The following is a 25,189-nucleotide window of genomic DNA, read 5'->3' as shown; positions in this document are numbered from 1 at the left end:
ATAAATTCAACACAAGCCATACTGCCGCATGCTCTTAATTCAGCAGTAACAAAATATAAATACATGACGGCAGGATACAGAGGTGAGAATCCGCTTAATCTCCCTTTTGTATGGATCTCTTTGTTAAACCGGTCAACTTTTTGTACCCTGAAGAAGGCCCGTGCAAGGGTCGCCGAAATATTGGCGAAGGGATATAATATTACACAGATAAACCCAAAATATATGTCATTAACGTGTATTTATATTACACTTATTAAGATTATGAAAAACAATCATTTTATTGCAAAATAAAAACAAGTTTTACATTACTCAAAACTTACCATATTGACAGATTCATAAAATAAATACCTAATATGGAAAGTAGTCTATGGTTAAAAAATATTTAAAACATAGAAAAGAAACACATAAAAATATTAATATGCGTTTACATACATAGACGATAACATTATGAATAGTCACTTCTTTACACAAATGCGCTTTTCCCCGCAATTAGTGTTGTACATGTTAACACAGTGGTCAAAATAATGTGCGTCTCATGCCATGAGTAGGACATGGTTGTCAAAAGTGCCGTGAATACTCATTGTCCCACAGCAAAGCACATATAGTACTTTCTTACTAGTTGTATCTCTATGGTATCTGTATGGTCTTTCGTGGGGTTATCCTTTGCGATGACACACACTCACAATGAGGGATAAAGGGCATACAGTAAAAATTCGGTAATTCAAATTTTGTCAAAGTCATATGTAGTCGAAAATATTATAAAATTTTGGCCCTTCTGATAATTTTTTATATAAAACATTCTATATTCCGTAATTTCAAAAAAATGTTTGACTGAATTTCAAAATAAAAAAAATTACTGAGAAAGGACTGAAAAAACCCGTTAAAATTTTTAAATGACTTATTTCATTTACTGCTTTTGTGATATTGCTTTTTTTAAACTACTAATTACTTTCAAAATATGGCTGCGTATCAATTTGCATAAGAAAAAATATAATCTTTTTATTTGATCGAATGTTTAAATTTAAAATTCGATATAAGCATATTTCAAATTTTGGTCCATCATTTAGAATTGAGGGGCTTTTACTGCGTGTGAAGTTCTGAAGTTGTAGACTAATTTTCATATTTGACATTTACATTATGATTCATTTGGAGATGGCTGTTTATTTCCACTAACCACATTCATCAGGTCATATAAGCATGATAAGCTGTTGAAAGGGATTCACCAAATGAAATGAAGAGAATATTCAGGAACCTAAAGGCTACTTTTATTAGGCTCTATCTTAAAAGTAGCATATTCAAACATAGTGGGGATATCTTGTAAATATAATACAGTAGACTCCCAACTACCTGAGACGGAAGGAAAAATACTGGACAATCTTTGCTAAACAAAAATAAAAAATGCATCCAAAATTTTTACTACCCTCGTTAATAAGGACCCTGGACAGAAGAGAGTACTGGTTAACGGGACCCTGGATAGTGGAGAGTCTACTGTATGTAAAATTGACTACAAATTGTGTACATGAAAAACTGTTTATTTAACTTTAAATCGGTTCTTATGGTTGTTACAAGCATTGTTTCAGATTTTGGTTAAAATTAAATGTGTCCAGGAGGAAAGCTGCTTCATAACAATAATAATGCGAGGATTACACAAGTTTAGCACAATTTTCTGTTTGGTTACGTCGCACGTACAAATATAGTGACAAGTGCGTAGCGACTCCCAATACCCGGTACCCTCGTCGGTACACCGAGCATAACTTAGCAATACCAGGTAAAGAAACAATATATATATCATTCCGTACGCAAGCTGCTTTCTGTCTGCACCGCTTCACTCTTGGGAATGTAACAAGCGTCCGAGTGTGACTGTCGGGAGGCGATATCTGGAGATTAGCGGGGACTGGGTCGGGTGGGATGAACACGAAGAGGCCGGCAGACAGAGAGCACTTTGCAACGAGGGCTGTAATCAATTTCACCTTAAACAGACGTTTAACATTTGTAACGATTTCAAAAAAAAACTATCTAAATTAATCACACGGTAATGTACAATTGATGCAACGCGTAGCACATGTATTATTGATCACTCGAAAAATATATTCCTCCCATCAATTGCGAACATTACCTCGCGTCCCCTACTCGGTGCCGGTCAGAGGCAACGCGGCGACACCGCGTGTCGGAACACTATTTGGAAACAATTTGTTATACTGGTCAATTCATCGTATTATATTATTAATTACATATCATCGCTGCGATGTGAAAGGCTTACAAAAATAGTTTGGAAAGAAATGAAGGAGCGCAAGCGCGAGTCACTCGGTCCAGGGTCGAGTGGGTGCGGTGCCTTGTAGCAAGTCGGCAGTCGGACAATGTGTCCAGCAGCATTGTACAACACTGAACGAGGTGGGAGTAGTTGGAAGTAATGACCGATGTTGATCCTAAAATTTTGTATTTATGCACTTACTCTATCGTCCCCTTATCTACAGTTTCTACTAGATAAATACAAAATTTTAACGGATTATATATTTATAACGTAACAGCTCGCAGGCATACGTTGGTTGAAAGGGTTGTTATATTACAAATAATTACAATATCAACACTAAAGATATAAATGCAAAACATTAAAGTGCACAAATCGGATGGGAGAAAGTATGCTTCTACTCCGTCTCTGTACTTTCTCACTAAAATATGTCCAAACCTAAAATGTTACCGCATAAAGTAAGTTACCAATCAATCGTTAACAGAAACCGTATATTTATTTAACCCGAAATGATTTCTTTTTAAATATTTAATTTTAGCCAGAAACACTTTTTAAGATTCTATATAATAAACATATGTTATTTGAAAATCAATAATTCTAATTTATATTGTCTCTTCCTAGCGCGACTCTATATCCGTACACGGGCCCACTACGGCGCAACACGGGCGCTGTCTCACTCGGCTGCGGGGATCGGGCCTTGCATAGCACTGGGGGTCGGCGAGTTGCTGCTGGCCATGCGCCCCAGCTCCTTCACCACGGGATCTGCAACAGGGGGCAGAGTTACACTACCGCACACTCCCACAGGCCGACACGGGTCGAAACGGCCACACACAATCATACTCACAGAAGTACGGGTGCTCCATGGCCTCTTGGGCCGTGAAGCGCTCGTAGTGGTCGTAGCGCAGCAGGCGGTCCAGGAAGTCTAGCGACTCGGGCGTCACCAGGTGCTGGTTCTCACTGTGCACAAAGCGCTCCCACCGCTTGCGAGAATGTCTGCAACGCCAATCGTAATTAGTAAAGGGAACACAGACACGATACAGTGTGACCGAACATTTAACCATTTCAACCCATGGTTCAACATTAAATAAAGGCAAAAAAATATCTTACTTTTATTTTCAAGTGTGCCATTATTCACACAAAAATATTACCAAATGAAAAAAATGCAGTAAAAATGCTTCTTACAAACCTAGCGATAAAATTATATTTTTTTACTAGCAAAAGATTTACATAAATATTACTCTACTAGTTGACATTTCTACACAAAAATACTACCAAACTGTGGCAAAAATTATGGTATTTGACGTTATTTGCAAAAAAATAAATGTGTTTTGATTTACTAAAATAGATATATATTTATAATGCAACAGCTCGCAGGCATACGTTGGTTGAAAGATCGGCAACACAAAACTATTAAAATGTGGGAAAAAAAAAAGTTTTGCAACATTATGATGTTCAATGTTTTTTGTGCTTAAAAACAATAGGACAAAAACCAACTTAGTGATGCAGAAAAGCATTTTTTGTGGCAAAGTAAGCATTTTTCATTAATCATCGGGTGGAAATGTATTTATTTTTTGTTTACCAGAATTTGTAAAACACATTATCCAACTAAAATGTGTCAGGTTGTGGTTCTGTGGCTAGTGTCGCGGATAACAGTCAGAGTTTCTTAGTTCGAACCCACTCTACGACAATTTGATACCTATTTCTAATGATGAGCCACTTAGGCTCACAGAAATAGTATAAAATTGAAGTATTTTTGTGAATAATAAAAACACAAATATTTCTCTTTAAAAAAAATACATCAATCGCTACTCCCGAGGGAGTCTGTTCACACGGCGGAGAGTGACTCACCTTCCCAATATGTCGTTGAACCTGGGATCTAGCTCTATGTGGTACTTGTCGAGGTACTCAAACAGCTCCTCGGTGCCGAGGACTTTGGCAATGCGGACGAGCTGATCATAGTTGTCATGTCCGTGGAAGAAAGGCTCCTTGCGGAATATCATACTGGCCAGCATGCAACCCAGCGACCACATGTCCAGCGAGTAGTCGTACATCTGGTAGTCCACGAGGAGCTCAGGACCCTGCAATACTCCACCAATGTAAATCTTCCCTTTCTTATCTCGCTCTATCCTACTTTGTCAATACAAAGCATTCCATAGGACTGAGATCATTTCATATTGATAGTTCATTACATAAGGTTACTACAGTCAAAGTAAGGTTAAGCAAAAGTAAACTAAATTGATCCGCTTGACGGATAATTTCGGTACAAACAGTGGTCAAAATCCACGCCCTTAACACCCTGGGGATAGTTATAAAACTATTAACATTTATGTCACTATAAACCTTTAGTATCAAGTGGGACACGCGGGCAATTCCAAGCTGTCTTTGTATTCCCGGATTAACTCTCGACGAGAAGTCTCAAATAATAATAGTTTTAATTACTTTTGGAATTCGATTAGTAGCATCAATATATTTTTTTAAATATATTTTGAGGGTAAGTAAACGTATATCCTGGCTTATAATCTTGATAATAAGTTTCTACTACGTAACTATTATAAAAGGATGCAGAAAACATAATTATTCCCATGATGATTGTTAACCTTTGGGGTGAAGTGGCATATTAACCAAGAAGGGAGATTTAAAAAAAAAAGATTACACTAATAATATAAAATTTAGGTTTTGGGCTACTTTAACTAGAGTTAGAGAGTAAGGGAGAATGTGTCAACTGACCTTGAAATATCTAGAAGCGACACGAACATTGTACTCCTGTCCGGGATGGTAAAATTCCGCAAGTCCCCAGTCGATGAGACGGAGCTTCCTGTTCTTATGGTCTATCATGACATTGTGTGGCTTCACATCTCGGTGCATGATGCCCATACTGTGGCAATAGTCCAAAGCCTTCAGGAGCTCATATAAATAGTATCTGAAAACATACAAATTTTAAGTTTTCTAATAAAAATGTCTCGCAAGACTAACGTTTTTCTCATCCGCCGACACCGACCGACTTGATGGATGGACGACATTAAAATGTCTGTCAGAAATTTGTGTCTAAACATATGTTTTTTATAGCTAATTTCACATGTATTGTAATAAATACAAAACTTATTCAAATTGATCTGCCTTGTAAAAATAGAGAAAAGTTTATTTTATTTTAAAGTTTTGGATAAAGATAAATTGGGAAATTTAAGTTATCTCAAAGAAAACATATGTGAGAAAAAAAGTTTATCAATGCCGCGATTACATGCAATAGAAATTCAAGGAAATCTTGCGCAACGAAAGAAGAATGATAATTATTAAGATGAGGAAATTGTGGAATATATTACCAATATGAAAGTGTTTCAAGTACAATAAAATATACATATGGGTCACATTATAAATTAACAAATAATGAGGTTTGCAAAAATTTAAGTGAAATCGACTGTTTTGAGAGATTGAGTCATTATTAAAAGATTCACACATTCACACATTCACACATTCACACATTCACAATTACAACTGCTATAGCAGTCAAACTCCCGTCTCTCAATTAGGAAATGACAGCTATAGCCATTAACCAAACAACACTGTATAAAAAATATAAAACTCAGACAATAGTGGTAAAAGAAATTGCATCCTTATTTAAAGTATCTACTTTAAAAATATCCAGCGTGGAAGTTATTTTAATGATTAATATTGATAATAAAAGAATATTTATAAAAAAAAAATTATAATATTGTCAACGCAAGTGATTTGTATGCGAAATTAAAAATGCATTTCAAAAAATAAACAACCCTTATCTATTTCAATGTTACTAAATATTAATATATAACGGTATGATATGAGTAAAGTCCAAAACCAGCATTAAATGTGTAAAATATGAAAAGAATAATGAATTTTCCTATCTTTTTCTATATATTATCACAGTTGAAATGTTTTGACACAGCATCTGGAAGGATATTAGGTGAAATCGTTATAATAAGGCAAAAATGTAATGATTGCTGTAACTGAATTCTCCCGTATTAAGCAATTAAATTGATAATCAAGATGGTATGGATTTTTTTGTGAAAATAACAATGACACTTTTAACAGGAGGAACAATGTGCATTAGCTTTTCCTCATACGGATAGATATCAATGGATATTTATAGATGACAGTTCATAACTATTTTAGAACTACAGTTGTAATATGTATTATGCAAGCTATTAAATTTGAAGGACAATATTAACAAGCTGTATGTATTTATATAAACATGTTAGGTATTGATGGCCATACTTAAAAGGTGAGCAAACTCATAGTGGGTGTATGATGCGGAGTTGTCCATACAAATATATTTTTTGAAATAATCATAGTATGTATTACTATTGAGTGAGTAATTAGTTTTTAATAGGGAATATGAAAATCTAGGCTTTTCCAATCTATCATTCATATTTATAGATTCAAAAATATATCTATATGTATTCCATATGGTGAGGATCACTTTATATCCTTCACTACTGGACGTTCACTCATGGGCAGATTGAGAATGTTATAGAAAAAGTGATCACACAAATCACCCAATCACTGGTAGCAAAATTCCAAACTTCCTTTCGCAAAATAAAAAAAAAGGTCTTTATAAATACAAAAAAAGATATAACTGTAAATAAAGATACATTAACAATATTCAACTAGAATTGAAGATTAGATATGCGTTTGAGCATATTTCTGGGTAATCATGACATCTTTTTTGTATTTCCTTGCAAGTATTTATGACCGCATTGTGGAGCGTATTAGCTAGGCCGACCCAAATGGTCTCAAGCACCAGTGAGTGCAAATAACACTGCAGACTCTTAATGTTGTCAGCATCTGAATAACCATGAAATATCTGAAAAGCTAAATATTCCGTGTGGAACATTTGTTCTCTACAGTAAGCTATATTTTTTCAGTATATTTAAAAAAATATAGGTTGTAAAAATATTGTCACATGCTTGATTAGCATCCATGGCATATTAAAATGCACAATTCAAGACAACACTTATCATTTTACGTGACATTTCCTTAATGTATCATACAATTAGTTATAAGTATAAGTGATTTTTTCACTCTAATATTTATTCAATACTACCCCAGATTGGTACCTGAAGCGGAGGGCTGATCACCTTTCCTTCGTGTTAACGATCATGATAACACTGTGTTTATATAATGCAGTGCCCTATGCACCATTGGGGGTGCGGATAAGGGTTTGAATTGAAAAATTGACAATTAGTTACAGTCTATGTATGCAATACTCACCTAATATCAAAATCTGATAAGGTCACATAGAGCTGCTTGAAGTCAGTATTGTTTACATGTTCAAATATAAGGGCTGGTGTCCGTGATACGGGGTCCTTGACTACGGCTTGAAGACTGATTATATTAGTGCCACCTCGTAAATTTTCTAAGATCTTTATTTCTCGTTTAATTTTCTTCTTTTTCACAGGCTGAAAGCAAATGATAAAATATTTCAACTGTAATCGAAAAAGGTCAAATAAATCAATGATCGCTAAATAATTTTCAGAATTCCGCCATTATGAAGCGGTACACACTGGTAAGGAATAATTTATTGCATTTAGTATGAAGCAGATTATTTTATTATTCATCAATTTATTGAATAATCGGATCGCTGGCTAGAAAACAATACGTATTTTGCCAGAGTACATATTATGTGGCTAAATGTATTATTAATAAACGGGATTGGAAGAATACAGTTACACGTAGATTCAATAAATTCATGCGACAAACATGTCATCCGAGTGTCAAGGTCTAAATTGCCAATAACATACAACAAATCAAAACAAGAAATTAGTTCTAATAGATATTTTACAGTATCAACATAAAACCCGTGCACTAGAAGTAAAATGCACATTTTAAAAACATTCTTAGGAAGCCAATACAATGAGAATATTGATTTATACTGGGTATATTGCGTCACTAATGCTCGCAGGTTGCACTTTATACAACAAAGTATGGACGCAGCAAAATAAAGAAATATACTGCGAGCATATTGCAAAAAGTGACCTAGTAAATCTGTGTAATTTTGAGATAGTCAAAATGGTTAATGAAGAACATATTTAGTCACGACGAATCATTTAAATCGTTTTTCACGTAACCGTTTTCCCAGTATTCTCACAATATCTAATCCAGATATTAACAATTTAATAATCCATTATCACGTGTAGTATATCAGGTAGCTGAAGAAAATAACTAACAGCATAGTGAAAAAGTCTCTAACTGTGACTACAATTACTTTTATTGCGGATTAATAAACAAAAATTTAATTAATAAACAATTTTCTATACGCAGAATAGCTTATGCTCCTCTAACACGCTATCACCATACAAACTCGTTCTGTGCTTCTGTCACTATTATCGCAAATTAACATATTTTTCTATGCACATATCTTTCGTTATGGAATCAGATTAGTTCACCACAAACTAATATACAAAGTGTAACAAGCATAAGGTATAAATGTGCGACTAGAGTTGAAATAACTGAAAAAAACTGTTTGACCAAAAATTAACAAAACCCTGAAAGAAGCGAGTTACAACCTAACAATATTGAAGATATTCACAAACCATTGTACGAAACTACGCAGATTTGATAAATAAAAAATGACAACAGTTTTGTGTGTAAGACGGAGGATATCGTGAGGTGGGGACGACAACAAAGGCGATACTGGAATGATCATGTAAACAGAATGTCAGATGTCAGGTGACAGATTTCCACGTATCGCCCTTCAGGGAATCCCTGAAGGACGCAGACCCCAAGGCAGACCTCCAAAAAGGTAGAAAGACAGCTGGGAGTCAACATCCCAAGAGCTACAAGCGGAGGCACAAACAGATCCTTAAGATCTAGAAAAAGAAGAAGTTTTATTAGATAATTATATTTGGTACATAAATATTTTCTATTGACTATCACTAACAAGTCAAAGGACTATTATTCACAGTATTCCTTTAGAAAAAGAAGACAAAATTTGAATTGTACGTTAATGGATGTTATTTTATTAACCGTGTTTACTTCTTGTACGCGAGTATTTAAATATTTTAACCAGCACACACAAATACACACAAAGTTGTATATTGCCTTAATACTGTATATGCCCTACATATATTCCTCGAAAAACGAATTTTACTTATTAGCTATATTTAGCTAACCCACATTTGATAAATGTGATTACGAACATGAGGGAGGTTATATCACGAGGGGGTTATGACATGAATATTTCATATCATAACCCCCTCGTGATATATCATTTAACTAAATTTCACATTTCACATTACATTTCTTGACTAAAGAAAATCAACACATGACTAGGGATTCGAAAGACTATGTATTCTATATTGTTTGCTTTATCTCTTGTCGAATTACTAAAATGGATCTAAAGTAAGCGCTCAGTATCAATACATTTGATTAGGAACTTTAAATTTAGAGTAAATGTTGCATAAAAATATTTCATTCAAGTCTTATGTTATCAATATCTGCCACTCCCATGAATGATTAAATTTGATACCCATTTTTAAAAGGTATTAATTTGGAAGACATTTGTTCAGGTATGCATTGAGCAAATTGTGCCGGGTCGAACGTCTGCTGATGCGTTCTATACCAGTTAATGGTTTTTTGCGTATTTATGAAGAAGGAAAACAACATGCATCAGTTCTACCGGCCCATAGGAAGAAAAAAATACATTTTTTTTTTGTGAAGGTGTGAAATGTGTATGTAAAAATAATATCAGGCAAATTATATTTTTACTAAAAGAAGTAGATTCTTCTTCCATTCATTCATATTTTACATTAAGAAACACCATTGTGAAACAATAATGACTTTTCTTTGCCAAAAAATATACACTTCTTCCATTATTCAAATACATTTTTGTAATAAATTGAGATTTTGAGATACCATATTATTGTCTTATATTCATGGACAGGAAGTCACCACACTTAAAAGGATTCGGGAGTTTAGTGTTAACATTTACAGGCATCATATTTTTTTAAATTTACAATATGTCACAATGTAATAACTTTTTAAACTGCCCATCAATATTTAAAACTATTACAAATGCATTGCGCTAATATGGGGTTCTTGGGTAGTGATGCGCACCTACCGACTGCAATTAAAACAGCAGTTTATAGCCTCTCACAACCAACTCCACTCCCACCTGTACGTGGTGAGCCCTACATAGTCATGTCACATCAAGATTGCGGTAACCAACCCCTTTGGCGATGTGACGCGATGAACTGACGGGAGAAAGGAGGGCTGAGAGAGTTACCAAAAAAACTCTCCCAGCTTCAACTAGGCACGGTGTAAACCGGCCATAAACTCGCCAAGCCGCCTGGCAAGCGTGGCGTTTTAAGCCATCTACCCCTCATGACAAAGACACAACAAAAGATCCGGCCCCTAGTTCCCAGCAGCTTCGCTATTCCTGGCCACGGCAGCGGCCATGGTAACGGCGGGGCGGGGGGTGCTAAGAATCACTGGGTTACTGCAGGCTGCCACAGACAACTATATATCGCTACCTACAACACAAGGACATTGAGACTAGATGAGAAAATCGTAGAACTGGAAGAGGAACTAGATAGAATCAAATGGAGCATCGTTGGGCTGGCCGAAACCAGAAGAGAAGGAGAAGGTCTGATTAAACTCAACTCAGGACATCTTTTTTACTATAGAGAAGGGGATCAAACCTCTCAAGGTGGAGTTGGTTTCCTTATCAACAAGGAAATTGCCAACAACGTCACCGAAGTTAATAGTATATCCCCCCGAGTATCATACTTGACGCTTAAGCTATCAAATCGATACTCCTTACGAGTGGTGCAAGTTTATGCCCCAACGTCTAGCCATACCGACGAAGAAGTAGAAGCTCTTTATGAAGATATCGAAAAAGCCCTACAATACAATAAGACACATTACTGCATAGTTATGGGAGACTTTAATGCTAAGATTGGAAAGTGCTGTGGAAACGAGAAATTTATAGGACAATTTGGAACCGGACTCCGGAATAACAGAGGTCAGATGCTGGTAAACTTTCTACATGCTAACAAAATGTTTTGCATGAACACATTTTTCAAGAAAAAACCAAAACGCAAATGGACCTGGAGAAGCCCGGATGGTAACATAAAAAACGAAATTGATTTTATTATGGCTAATAAGAAGAGCATAGTCACTGATGTCTCAGCGATGCAATGTTTTAGTACCGGAAGTGACCACCGTCTCGTTCGAAGTACTGTGCACTTAGACATCAAACTAGAAAGGAAAAAGCTGATAAAACAAAAAGTTATACGTCCGTTAAATGTTCAGAGCAAGCTTGAGGAAATTTTTCAGCTTGAACTACAAAATCGATTCGCAGCACTGGAAGAGATTGATGACACTGACAACGTCAATAAACTTAACGACAGAATCGTTAATAGCATTAAAGAAACTGCCAAAAAAGTCATAAAGCAGTGCAAAAAGAAAAAAGGGTCAAAACTCTCAGACAAAACGATAGCTCTCATGGACGAACGTCGTAAAAGCAGAAGCATCCAAGACTACAATACCCTGAACAAAAAAGTGAAAAAATCCATGAGATTTGACATTCGCCGTTCAAACACACAGTATATCATGGAGATTGTTGCACAAGGCCGAGGGTCAAATGCATTTAGCAGACACACCTCTATAGGACAGGCCCAACTTTCCAAACTAAAGACACACGATGGGAAGATAACAACAAATCTTAATGATATACTGAAGGAAATAGAACATTTCTATGGGTTATTGTATTCATCTACGATACCAAGTCCTATTGACAGAGCTGCGGACGACAAGAGGGCTACTCTCACAAAGCACTGGTCTGAAGACATCCCAGATATAAGTATATTCGAAATTAAATCGGCCCTAAAACAACTTAAAAACAACAAAGCCCCTGGAGAAGACGGAATTACATCTGAGCTCCTGAAAGTAGGAGGAACCCCTCTGTTGAAAGAGCTTAAAAAACTATTCAACAAGGTAATAGAACATGGAGAAACCCCGGCGACATGGAGTACGAGTATTGTGATATTGTTCCACAAAAAAGGGGATAAATCACTACTCAAAAACTACCGACCCATTTCCCTTCTTTCCCATGTATATAAAGTATTCTCCAGAATTTTAACAAATAGGCTTACGGGTCGATTTGATGAATTCCAACCTCGAGAGCAAGCCGGATTTAGGAAAGGCTTTAGTACTATCGATCATATCCACACGCTAAGACAGATCATACAGAAAACCGAAGAATATAATCAGCCACTCTGCCTTGCCTTTGTAGACTATGAAAAGGCATTTGACTCAATCGAGACATGGGCAGTACTAGATTCACTACAACGCTGCAAAATAGATTATCGGTATATAGAGATAATAAAATCTCTATACAAATCTGCAACAATGATGGTCCAGCTCCATGATAGCACCAACAATATATCTATAAACAAAGGTGTTAGACAAGGAGATGTCATATCTCCAAAACTCTTTACAAACGCCCTAGAAGATATCTTTAAACTGCTGTCCTGGACGAAACGTGGAATAAATATTAACGGAGAGTACATTTCTCACCTCCGATTTGCAGATGACATAGTGCTAATAGCCGAATCACCTGACAAGCTTCAAGACATGCTCTACGACCTTAATGAAGTATCGAATAAAATTGGTCTGAAAATGAACATGGATAAAACAAAAGCCATGATCAATAGTCATATTTCCCAGACCTTTGACCCTATTTCCATTGGAGGAACACAAATAGAGGTTGTAAACGACTATACCTATCTGGGACAAGTAATACAACTTGGGCGAAATAACTTCTCAAAAGAAATCGACAGGCGCATACAACTGGGATGGGCAGCATTTGGAAAACTAAAGTACATTTTTAAAGCGAAAATTCCGCAATGTCTAAAAACTAAGGCATTTAACCAATGCATCCTCCCTGTATTAACTTACGGCGCAGAGACGTGGAACCTAACAGCAAGTCTTACTCATAAAATAAAAGTCACCCAGCGTGCTATGGAGAGATCCATGCTCGGAGTATCGCTAAAAGATAGAATCCGAAACGAGGAAATACGCAGAAGAACTCAAGTAGTGGATGCTACCCAACGAATAGGCACACTCAAGTGGCAATGGGCAGGACATATCTGTCGAAGAGACGACGGTCGATGGGGAAGAAAAGTATTGGAATGGCGCCCAAGAACTGGCAAACGAAGCATCGGCCGACCCCCTACAAGATGGACTGACGATATAAGAAGAATAGCGGGAGTGACCTGGATGCGAAAGGCGGAGGATCGAAGAAGATGGAGACTCATGCGGGAGGCCTACGTTCAACAGTGGACGGACACAGGCTGATGATGATGATGAATATGCCAACTGTATCTTGCATTAAGCGGAGAAACCACAGGTGAGAAGTTAACCAAAAATCACACAATGTCATAGTACATACAATATGACTAAAGAATGTATTAATGCATGGTTAACTGATAACCATCGGTTAAGGTGACATGTCCAAGCTATCTCTAACAAGCTATGTGAACAAATAAAGGTTGGATTGGTTATTTTATATTAATTCAAATGTGTCTGCTTACATTTGGAGCAGACATAATATCAATAGGTATTCAAAATATTCAAATCGTTTTATAGAAACATAAATGCATTGTATGGCAGATAAATTTAAGTGAAAGATAAATTACTATCTATCTTTCTTTATATGTATTTATTCCACTTCAGTAGTGATTTATGAATGTATTATATACACTTGTACATTGATTACTAATATTACGTGGTACATTTTCTGCAAATTAATTGGGTACCTATTTCCTGGAATTATGACTTTTAGGTTAACAATACAAGATATTTACACATTTAAACAAGTTTGAAAACGTAATCACATACAAATATAATACATCTTACATTTGTGACTTGAAGTCGTTTACTTTGGTAATAGAGTAAATAAGACTAGATATAAAAAGTATGTACTTTAAAAATTCATACTTGAGTACAGATATCAGTAACGAATATCATGATAAAGTTCCATGAATCACAGACCGTTAAAATCAAGATATGACATTATGTTATAGTTCCTGGTGGTCTATTCTAAAGAAAAAATCATGCTTTTTTATTCAAATTTTACTTGGCAAATACCACTGTTTTATAAAATCTATTGTGACACATGTTTTAACGCATTCCACATCATTATCGAACATGTATGTGAAGACAGTATAAATTTTAGAGTTGTGCTCTAGGGACGTTGAAAGATGAAGAGGGGGTAGAAACTGTTGCTTATTTTAATCAGTGGGAACATGGTAAAATTTAAATTAAAAATGGATAGCTTTTCCCACAAAGTGATTGCCGAATTAATTAATGAAAAAAATAATGTAATAACTACATAGTGTTGACAACTTTAACTTTGTTTCTATTTTGATATAAACTATTTGTTTCAATAACATTAATTTCCAACTATCCAGATCGACAACGGGAATTTCCGTGCTGAACCTTTACCCGATTAACATGCTTCTAATAAGTTGTTATTTAATTTTATTTATTATTTTTAATGCGCATTTTCTTAAGAACCATGGTTGTTGAAGAAATTGAGAATTTAAAAAATATTATTACAATATTAAAAACAGATATGAAAGTAAATTACAAATCATTTAGATAATATATTATCTTTTTTAGCTTTGAAGAAGACAACAACACGTCCGACATATCTATATGTAACTCCACTGAAGCAAACATTTTTACTGTTAATTTCTCTCTCTTAAATACAAATACTCAAATTACTACCTGTTACACGGTTCAAGCAAAACGTAGATATATTTTGACTGTTTACGACCCCTGTTGAGGCTAACATAACCCAATTCTTTCACGTAACTATTCATAAGGATAATCCTTATGAATAGTTACGTGAATGAATTGGGTTATGTTAGCCTCAACAGGGGTCATAAACAGTCAAAATATATCTACGTTTTGCTTGGGAACCATTAATAAAAATTTGAATAGAATGAAGAATGAGCTGTTTTTGAGTTAAAAATCAGTAGGATTTAAATAATCTGCCGTGAGAAATTAAGATTTGAATCTTGGGTACAGAGCATTAGCACAAACAATGTGCCAAACGCAAAATGGGATTATTTAAGAGTTAAAAGCATGTTTTTGGCTCAAAGTGGTTTTCAATAAAAAAAATCATGAGAAGGGAATGTGCGATATTTAAATTTGCCCATAGGTAGTACCAGCTTACGTCACTCGTTAAAAACATCCTCGTTTTCTCCGAGTTTATCATTGAAGGAAAAACTTTTTTCTGTGCCGCAGAAGAAACAATAAAAGATAAGTATTCGACGCAAATTAACTCTTATTTTATTTAGTAAATAAATTTGTTTTTAAAATCACAAAAAACTTCTATGCTTTTTAAATTTGTATTGGATTTCAATAGTCATTGACTTGTGTTGGTAACACCCGTTTAAAGTTCAAATGAGATTACCGAAGGAGCATCTCAATATTTCAAGACATAATGTAACTAGAGAAAAGTAAACAATATGGTACAAAATGCACCATCAGTTATATCTCAATTTTGCCAAGATCACCAGTCGTGTAACGAATGGTCAAGGGAAATTCACCAAGAAACAAGGGATATCTCACATATATGAGTATTAGGAAATTATTTCATTACATAATGGCTACAATAGTAAGATGCATAGCCAAGTGGGGAGAGGAAACTATCAGTATAAAGAATAAGGGTTCACTTACTTTTAATATTTTAACTACACACTTTTCGTCGTTCTTGATGGTAACGGCTTCAAACACTTCGCTGTACTTCCCCCGCCCGAGCTTGCGGACCAACTGATAATCGTCCTGGTTCCCCCAGTCCACCACATAACTCTCATAGTCCCAATAATCCCTCGATTTGTGCGAATTAACCTCCGAGTAGACTCGTGCTCTACTTGGCAATGCCATTGCCATTCCCTGGAGACGGATGTGTCTCACACAACCTCGACTGGCACCGAAGCTCTTTGTAACAGCTGCATAAGTGTTAGTTAATGCACCTGGAACCAATATCAATTAATTTTAAATCAGCCCTAACCAATAAGTGATCACTTTTCACAACACATCATTCGGAGCCACATGTCTTCGCGTTTGACACCGTCTTCCCGACAAAACCGAATTTACGAGGAATCGCTACATTTAATGGGACCCGACGGAAGAAAACAACGATAACAAAATGACAATTTACGAACTTGCAGACAGCCGCGAGGCGAAATGGTAATGGGTGGTTAATTTGAAAGGGCGTTAAGTCTGGAGTCGATTCAATTCGCACTGAAATTTTTAAGGACCAACGAGGTTTTCGAGGCTATAATTGATAACTAGCACGTTAAGCGAGGATTTGCAGGGGAAAATATACGCACACGCGATCGTTTCAAATAAAATTTTGAACGTCGTAAGAGAAACCACACGCCATTACTCGCCAAATTGTCGGAGTGGCCGCAGTCAAGGTGGTAATAAGTTTAACATACCTAGCACATTTCGGCTTATAATCCTGGAATACTTTATTTGGATAACGAGCTACCTAATAATGATAATAGAAAAAAGGTATCTAGACACAGCCCTTAGTAAAAATTATTTTTAAAATATACAAGTCAACCGGCTTCTAAGCGTATAAAATACAAGATGGACGCTCACATCCCGCCACGGAAAACTAGATGCGAACTTTTTGTACACGGCACATTTTAGCCCACTCTTAGTACGTAGTTCCAGCGCTCACCGCAAGATGAAGAACTAGCACACGATTTTAACATAATAACTTTCAAATGTCATCAATTTTCTAATATTTTGGTATAATTAAATTTGAATTTGTTTTTAATACATTGCATAACTTAAATCATGTTTCGTTTTTAAAACATTTTTTTTCTTTAAAATTAAAAATATTTACATAAAATGTTGGGTACATTACATATTTTTTTAAATATTTTTTTTTACTTGGAGAAAGTAGGTACGTTAAATCCGATATTTTTTCTTAGTGATAATACTCTTTTAAAACTTAAAAAATAATCATTCTAAGTTAAATTTTCTCGTAAAATTAAGTTACTTGGACGTTAGGTAATTAAAAAAAAACTCCTCGTCACAATTTATAGTTATAATTTTTGGAAAGAAAGTCGTCGGACAAAAATAAAAATGTTGAAAAAGAAAAACAATAAATATATTTAAATATAATGTCAAAAAATGGAAAAAGGGAACATCGTTAAATCCACAGTCCACAAAACAAGCGGATGCTCTAGTAAAAAAAATATAAGTGATTGGTTAACAGGTTAACTTTTTGAGTTACCTGTGTGGTGATTTGTTTTTAGTTTTTTTTAATAATAAGGTATCTTTCATTATTAAAGTTAACTAAAAAAGACAACTTTATTAAAAATCATTAAATATGGACGTTTTTCATTGTTTCATCGAACAATCAAGAAAGTACGGTAGGTACCAAATATGTAAGGCCGAAGCATACGCACGATTTGCGAATACGGTTTTTGATTCGGAATCCACATTTGACGCTGCAGCACCCGTAGCACCGCAGCACAAATCTAAAGTGTTAATAACATACAAAAACAAATGAGTCCGTGGTACAGAATTTTTGTACACCAGAAGTCGTATTCGGAAACCGTGTTATGTTTCGATCTTTACTCTCAATGACATTGTCAAACATGAAATAGTACCTATGTACTTAGTTATATCTGTCGCGTTTTCTTTATTATTTCTCGATTACTCGATCCGACGAAAAGAATTTCACTGTTTTTAAATGTTAAATAATAAAAAATAACAAAATATGATGATGTACCGTAAACAACAATTTAGAAAATCTCAGTTTTTTCATGTAGATAAAGAATAAGTTCGTACATAATTCTGTCATATCACAATCCAAATCCTATAAAATATATTTTTTTAAATGTACAAAAAAAAGTTGTAAAACACCATATCTATATATGTATAATTGTTGAGGCGTTGAGTATTTTTTCAAATAATGGGTTAATTTAATCAAATTAAAAAACATTTAACCAACTACTCTTTTGTAAATATATAGGTACCTACTCGATTACATCTGGTCACAAAACAATGGAAATGTATAATCAGTATTCAACAGTATTTTTATAGATATTTTTAAAAATCTTCACTTATTTGTACGCTCATCATTATCAATTTGATCTCAAGGAATTCGTTAATCGGCGTGGCTTCTTAAAGCAGGAAGCATTACCGTGGAGTTTATTACACTTTAGACATTATTGTATTATTAATTTAGGCACGGCATAATTACACCATTACACTCACCGATGGTTGTGACATTTTCATCGGATTGGTTGCGGCCGTGATGGTTTTCAAGGGCCACCATCACGACAATAATTCCGCTCAAAAACAAAAGCCCGGTGAAAATAGAAACTGAGACCATCGTATTTTTTCACGTGATTGCGCGTGTTTAAAACAGGAAGAAAAAACTTTCACGAAGTTTTTAAACGACGCAGCTTTGCTAACGGTGCACAAACGGTAACATGGGAAAATTCGTGGTTGGAAACCGCTTGCCGCCAAACTTTTTAGCGTCATTGAAAAGTTTAATGCGTTTGTATTCAAAGGGATGGAGCGATAGATAATAATTATTCATGTAAGAAATGCTTCTAGTAATATTATTAATTTCTGCGAATATTATAATTCAATACTTTTTTCCTTTTGAATAAATTCTTAAGTTCATCTTATTTGTGAATACGAACGTAAGCTACCTTAGGAATACACGTATTCGTATTTACAAATATGACCTTGTGAAAAGTCCGTATTAGGTAAATTTTTACCCCCCATTTTCCTATCTTCGACAAGTCAAAAACATATTTTTTCTAGAAAATTACCGTTGTTTACTATCCCATGTGCTTGAAATCAATGTAACGCAGCACATTTCGTTACATTTAACGAAAATATGTGGAAAGTTTCGATCAACTGTAAACTACTTGCACTGTATGATTTCGTTCGTTCAATAAACGTCACATGGACACTTGGTCCTTGTGAAAATATTAGTGAAAATATTTTTTATTGATTTAAAAGTTTTCGACTCCTAAACAATATTCGATGAAAATTCGTCGTTTTCTAAGAAAATATCAAACAAATGAGATATCTGTAATCAAAATGGCTCAAATTCATGGCGGAATGAGGATAGATAACGGCTGTTCAAACTCAAAACACAGTAAGGGACATTTTTTTGTAGTAGTTTTTTTTTTGCATTTTTGGACTAAGTAGAATCTACTTAGTCCAAAAATGCAAAAAAACGTACTACAAAAAAATGTGCCTTACTGTGTTTTAAGTTTGGACAGCCGATAATCGCGACCCATTTCGTATATTTTCCGATTAATAAAAAATCACGCCTTGACTCCAAAGAAGCACTCACTGTAATACCAAACATATTTGCTCTACTTGAATTGTTCTACCAGCAAAACATAAGCTGTTTTTTGTAATTTGATTTAGTCTACTCACGAAGAAAGAACGGTTTCGATTTCAATAGAATTGAAATTTATTTCCTTAATATATGCGTGATGCGTGATAGTCATGTAATAGCTCATCAATACTAACGTGTGACATTTGGCTATTGCATTTTACTTTTATGAATAGGTCTCTTTTGTAAACCGCTATAACAAAGACGTTTCTTACGTATTATCTATGTGTATTGTTTTGAGCTGGTGATTATTTTGACCATATTAAGGCCGAGATCTCGGGCACTAAAATCACAACGCGTTCGGCAGCGTTGTGGGCTGGACGTCTCTTCACGCTCATTTTTTTTAAGAATAAATATTGGATTTTAAATTTATTTTAGAATATATATTGAAAATATTTTTACGTTTTTTTAACTCCTCACCTTTCAATAATTGAAAACCATATATTTATTAAAAACTATTTTTTTCAATACAAAAACAGTGTTTTGGGAAAAAAATCAATTACGTCTTATTTTACCTGGGTTCGGCAAAAATTAAGTTGCGATATAGTACCTTGGGCGTTAAGATAAATACTATAAATTAAAAATGACAATGTTCGTTTCATGTGTAAACGACCTTCATCAATTAGGCACCTATTCTTGTTGGAAAATAAAACATGGAAAGGTATGTTACCTACGTAACATACCTTTCCATGTTTGGATAGGCAGTTACCAGGTATTAAAAATATATGAATATTTAGCTGATTTGTATGTCAACAAAGCGTACTATTTTCTATTTTTATTATTTTTTATTTTTATATTTTATTTACTTCCTACACTCCATCCCTTTGGGTCTATCTTTACTATATATATCATATATCTATGTACATGTATAGTACCATTCAGTATACTGTATAATCTTTGATTCAGCGTAACAAAAGTGTCCACGCCAAAATGTGTGACCTGATAAAATTCTAGGTTACGAAATCTTTTCATTAAAAAAAAAAGGATACCATTATTTTCAAAAAATATATTTTGAAAAAAAAGTACCTACGATGTTTTGAATATGTATAGAAATGCAGATTTAAAAAAAAATCTTGCAATACATCATTCAGTTTTCATTTTCTGTTTTTTTTTATTTATTTTTTAGCATATTTTTTCCATGTAATGGGTATACAATAAATAACTCCATGTATGATGAAAAAAAAAATCCTAGTTCTTAATAATTACCTTTTATACTTGATAAATTAAATGGGAGAAAACTACTCAATAGTGTACGCAATACAGTAGTCATTTTAAATATTAGCGGTTCCTTTACCGTTTTTCCATATTTTATGATTTCGGTATACTGAGGCATTTATAAAGTTATTTTTCTACTTTGAATTGTGTATTTATATCTGAGAAATACAGCAGTTAATATACTATTAGTTGTTAAAAGAGGATCATCGTTGAACGGCAAAGGTCGCAATACGTCTGAAAATAAACTATTCCACGTACAGCTCACTAACTACAGACCTACTACTATGTATACTAACGACAACTAGTTCGCTTCCATTGCACAATATTGATTGACGAATAAGAGTCTACACATAGATTCAGAGCCGTATGAGAACGGAAACTGTCCCTCTTAATTTATATCCGGAATACATAGTTCAAATCTCAAACTTTGTCGAATTTTAATCCATTTAATTAAGGTTTTTCAAAATTTGCTTTGAATTCGCACAAATTTGTATCTATCTATGTATATAAATATAAATGAACATGATAGTTTTGCAAAATATTAACTACAGAATATTTAATAACTATTTATTATATTTTATACGTTAACTTGAGTGAAAAGACACAAAACGAAGAGTTAGATACAAAATCTATTTGATTTAAATATCTAAAACATTGTAATTTACGTTCCTATATTATAATGAAGTCTTACAAAATAAAAATCATTTCAAATCTCTATCAATATATCTGTTTTATATTTTAAAATATTCTTAATATGTTTAATTTTGAATAAATCTTTGAGGCGTATTAAGATTACTCGTTTGCCTTGCTGAAATATTCAAAAAGTGCTTCAATTTTTTCAATGGGATTTCCGTAATGCATCATACTAAAAAGTTTCGCTTATTTTGCTGTATCTTTTATCATTTCACCACATTAACTTGGTCCTTTCTAAAAACTTAGACGATAATATCAGTAATGTTCGCTTTCGGTTTTTAGAGGATAGTTCGATTACATAAAATCTTTAATGGCTCATTTTTTCGCGCCTTAATATAATATTTTATTTGCTTGTTTTTGGACTTTTAAGTCGAATGATTAGGAAATAAAATATATTTACTAGAATATTTATAAGTACATATACATATGATGTATATGCAGCGCTTTTTTCCATGAAACGCGGTGGAACGACGTTCCGGCAACTTTTTTACAGATATATTTTTTTTAATTTTCAAAATCAAGTAGACGAAGCATTGTTTAAGCGTACGTAATTACAATCTTTATTTATATAATTTGTCAAAATGATTAAATATGGTATTGTAATAAACATTTTAATGATATTTGAATAAATATTTATTTTATAATTAAAATGTAACTTTTTCTTAACTTAATTATAATGTCAACCGGTTTCGAGGCTTACCGCTTCTTTATCAAGACTGGTTAATACTTATTTCGTAAAAAGCTTGACATTAAGTGGGTTCCGGGTCATTTTTATTAAAAAAAAGCCCTGCATAAATGTGTTTTAAAAATCAGTATCCATTAAACACACACATACATATATATATATTATATATATATATTGTATATTTATATATATATATATATATATATATATATATATATATATATATATATATATATATATATATATATATATATATATATATATATATATATATATATATATATATATATATATATATATATATATATATATATATATATATATATATATATATATCGAAAATATACTTTTCAAATAACGAAGACTGTCTGTATCTGTGGTTCTAAATTCGAAATCTAAAAGATCTGATACTCATCCAACTAATTTTCGTTGTACATACAATACAACCCTAGACATAAGAACCGTCTACTGTCATGACGTGCCAACATTATACCAACACAGGATACTAAGAGTAGGTACCTACCTGCTGATCAAAACAGAAATATTATTATTGACATGTAACTTGATAGTTATACCGGACTTTAATTTTGCTGAAAAATCTTGACGGAAATTATAATAACAATTTTGACATTGTTTCCACATCTGTCACGAATAAACTATTTTATTTTATCGAATAATTATATTTATGGTTCCAGATTCGATATATATATATATATATATATATATATATATATATATATATATATATATATATATATATATATATATATATATATATATATATATATATATATATATATATATATATATATTATATATATATATATATATATATATATATATATATATTTTTTTTTTAAAACCCTTATCCACACCCCAATGGTGCATAGGGCACTGCTTCTTATAAACGCAGTGTTATCTCGATCGATTACACATGATGGAAAGGTGATCAGCCCTCCGCTTCAGGTACCAGTCCAGTGTAATATTGAATAAATATCAGAGTGAAAAAATCACTTTTATTTATTAAACCCCCCTGGGAATCGAACCCGGGACCTCCAGAACGGTAGGCGAGCATGCTGACCATTACACTACGGAGGCGGACAAAATATATATATATATGTATATATATATATATATATATATATATATATATATATATATATATATATATATATATATATATATATGTGTATATATATATATATATATATATATATATATATATATATATATATATATATATATATATATATATATATATATATATATATATATATATGTGTATATATATAATATATATATATATATATATATATATATATATATATATATATATATATATATATATATATATATATATATATATATATATATATATATATATATATATATATATATATATATATATATATATATATATATATATATATATATATAATTGCAAATATTAGGATGAGTTCTTTAAGCTGGTATGGACATGTGGAGTGAATGGATAGCGAGAGAAGGACTAAGAAAATATATGTGGCGAGGACGGCCGAAAAACCTGAAATCTGGTGGTGATAAAAGACTAGATGTATGGATGTGAAGGAGGCAAGGAGTGTATGTCAGGACAGACAATTGTGGCTTTCCATCATCCCTGCCTAACCCTGCGGGAAACGGCGTGATGGTAGTAGTAGTAGTATATATATTTATCGAATCTATATAATTATTCTGATGCTAATGGGTTAATATTGTTAGATGTGACTAGGAAAACATTTTATTGTTAAAATTTTAAAGCAATATGTTACGTGGGTATTTAAGGCAAAATATAATACATTTTATTATTACAATATTATTCTGAGGTTACTGATCTTCTTTACAGACCAACTCGCGTCGACACATTGTTTAACTATCCATAATGAATTACTGACCTTGTGTTTACAATAATTTATATAACAACAGGATTGTCTCTGCTCCGTATTCAGTTTCTTCTCCGCTCTTCTCGATTCGTCGCTTTCCGTCGCGTCTCTTCTCGTATCGTCCGAGGCCGGATGCCAGAGGCGAGCCTCTTCGTATAATTTAACAATCAAAGACCTTGGACCTTGGCTTCAAAATAATAATAGAAACCATATAAGATTTTTGTTTCTACAAGTTATGTATAAAAACAAAAAACGCAGAATAGCAACGCGATTATCTGATACCTAAAAACCATACAATTCCATTATATTATTTAATTCAGGGATCCCAAAATATGCATAGCATATTATTACTGCCTCGCTACTGCAGTGCTTGGGAAATGTGACTGAACTCTTTCCCCGCCCTTTTAGACCATTGGTCATGGAGCCTCTGACAGTGTATCCGAAACTCAACAAATGAGACCTCTAGAACCACAGCAGGATGGATATAGTCCACTATGTAGAACAAATGAATGAGATCACAGCAACACCATACCGATTTTTAACTAAGAAATTCATAATCATAATACACGAGGACATAACAAAATACATGTGGAGCCGATAAACACTACTAAATTTGGAGTAAGGTCCTTAAAATATATTGCCAATATCCAAATTAACCAGCTGCCTGGCATATATAAAATAAAACCCATTCGGGGATCCAAAATAAATGATCTGAGAAGGTACTTTATGGAAAGATATATATGTAGTGATTAATCATATTTTGTTTTTACCTTATGTTTTTTACATTTTCTCATTTGTTACATTTTATATTTTTTTAAATATTTTCTCATTAGTTTATTTTTAATATGCTTCTTACCTTATGTATTTCTCATTTATTTCTTTTAAATATGCTTCTTATGCCTATTTATTATATCTGTTTATAGTTTTTATATTTTACCATGTATTAGTATTAGTTTTGGTTATTTAAAAAAAAAACTTTTTTGTTACTTTATTATTTGTGTTCCAGTCTTGTTAACCTTAAT

At 33.3% G+C, this 25,189-nt stretch overlaps 1 protein-coding gene across 1 annotated transcript; it reads right to left on the bottom strand.

The window, feature by feature from the left end:
* Positions 1 to 1,516: 1,516 nt before the first annotated feature.
* On the bottom strand, positions 1,517 to 16,918 carry CkIIalpha (casein kinase II subunit alpha). Its single transcript, XM_088275981.1, has 7 exons — positions 16,735 to 16,918; positions 15,971 to 16,266; positions 7,493 to 7,680; positions 4,976 to 5,168; positions 4,097 to 4,326; positions 3,093 to 3,241; positions 1,517 to 3,010 (listed from the first exon to the last, which is right to left on the bottom strand). Exons 2-7 carry the CDS (start codon positions 16,181 to 16,183, stop codon positions 2,922 to 2,924), a joined length of 1,062 nt encoding a protein of 353 aa, XP_088132107.1. The 5' UTR covers positions 16,184 to 16,266; positions 16,735 to 16,918; the 3' UTR covers positions 1,517 to 2,921.
* Positions 16,919 to 25,189: the final 8,271 nt, after the last annotated feature.

Source organism: Brachycentrus maculatus, unplaced genomic scaffold (genome assembly GCF_059751285.1).
Source record: "Brachycentrus maculatus isolate JH-2025_06_01 unplaced genomic scaffold, ASM5975128v1 h1tg000004l, whole genome shotgun sequence".
NCBI classification, from domain to species: Eukaryota; Metazoa; Arthropoda; class Insecta; order Trichoptera; family Brachycentridae; genus Brachycentrus; species Brachycentrus maculatus.
The sequence above is the reverse complement of the archived record's forward strand: the minus strand, read 5'-3'. Positions and strand labels throughout refer to the sequence as shown.

What these genes read in the sequence shown, in the direction of transcription:
- CkIIalpha (XM_088275981.1), bottom strand. Translation starts at nt 16,183, where the DNA reads ATGGCAATGGCATTGCCAAGTAGAGCACGAGTCTACTCGGAGGTTAAT. An exon ending in GTGTAGTTAAAATATTAAAA is followed by an intron (nt 7,681 to 15,970) that starts GTAAGTGAACCC and finishes ATTTGCTTTCAG; the next exon opens with CCTGTGAAAAAGAAGAAAAT. An exon ending in CATGGAGCACCCGTACTTCT is followed by an intron (nt 3,011 to 3,092) that starts GTGAGTATGATT and finishes CCCCTGTTGCAG; the next exon opens with ATCCCGTGGTGAAGGAGCTG.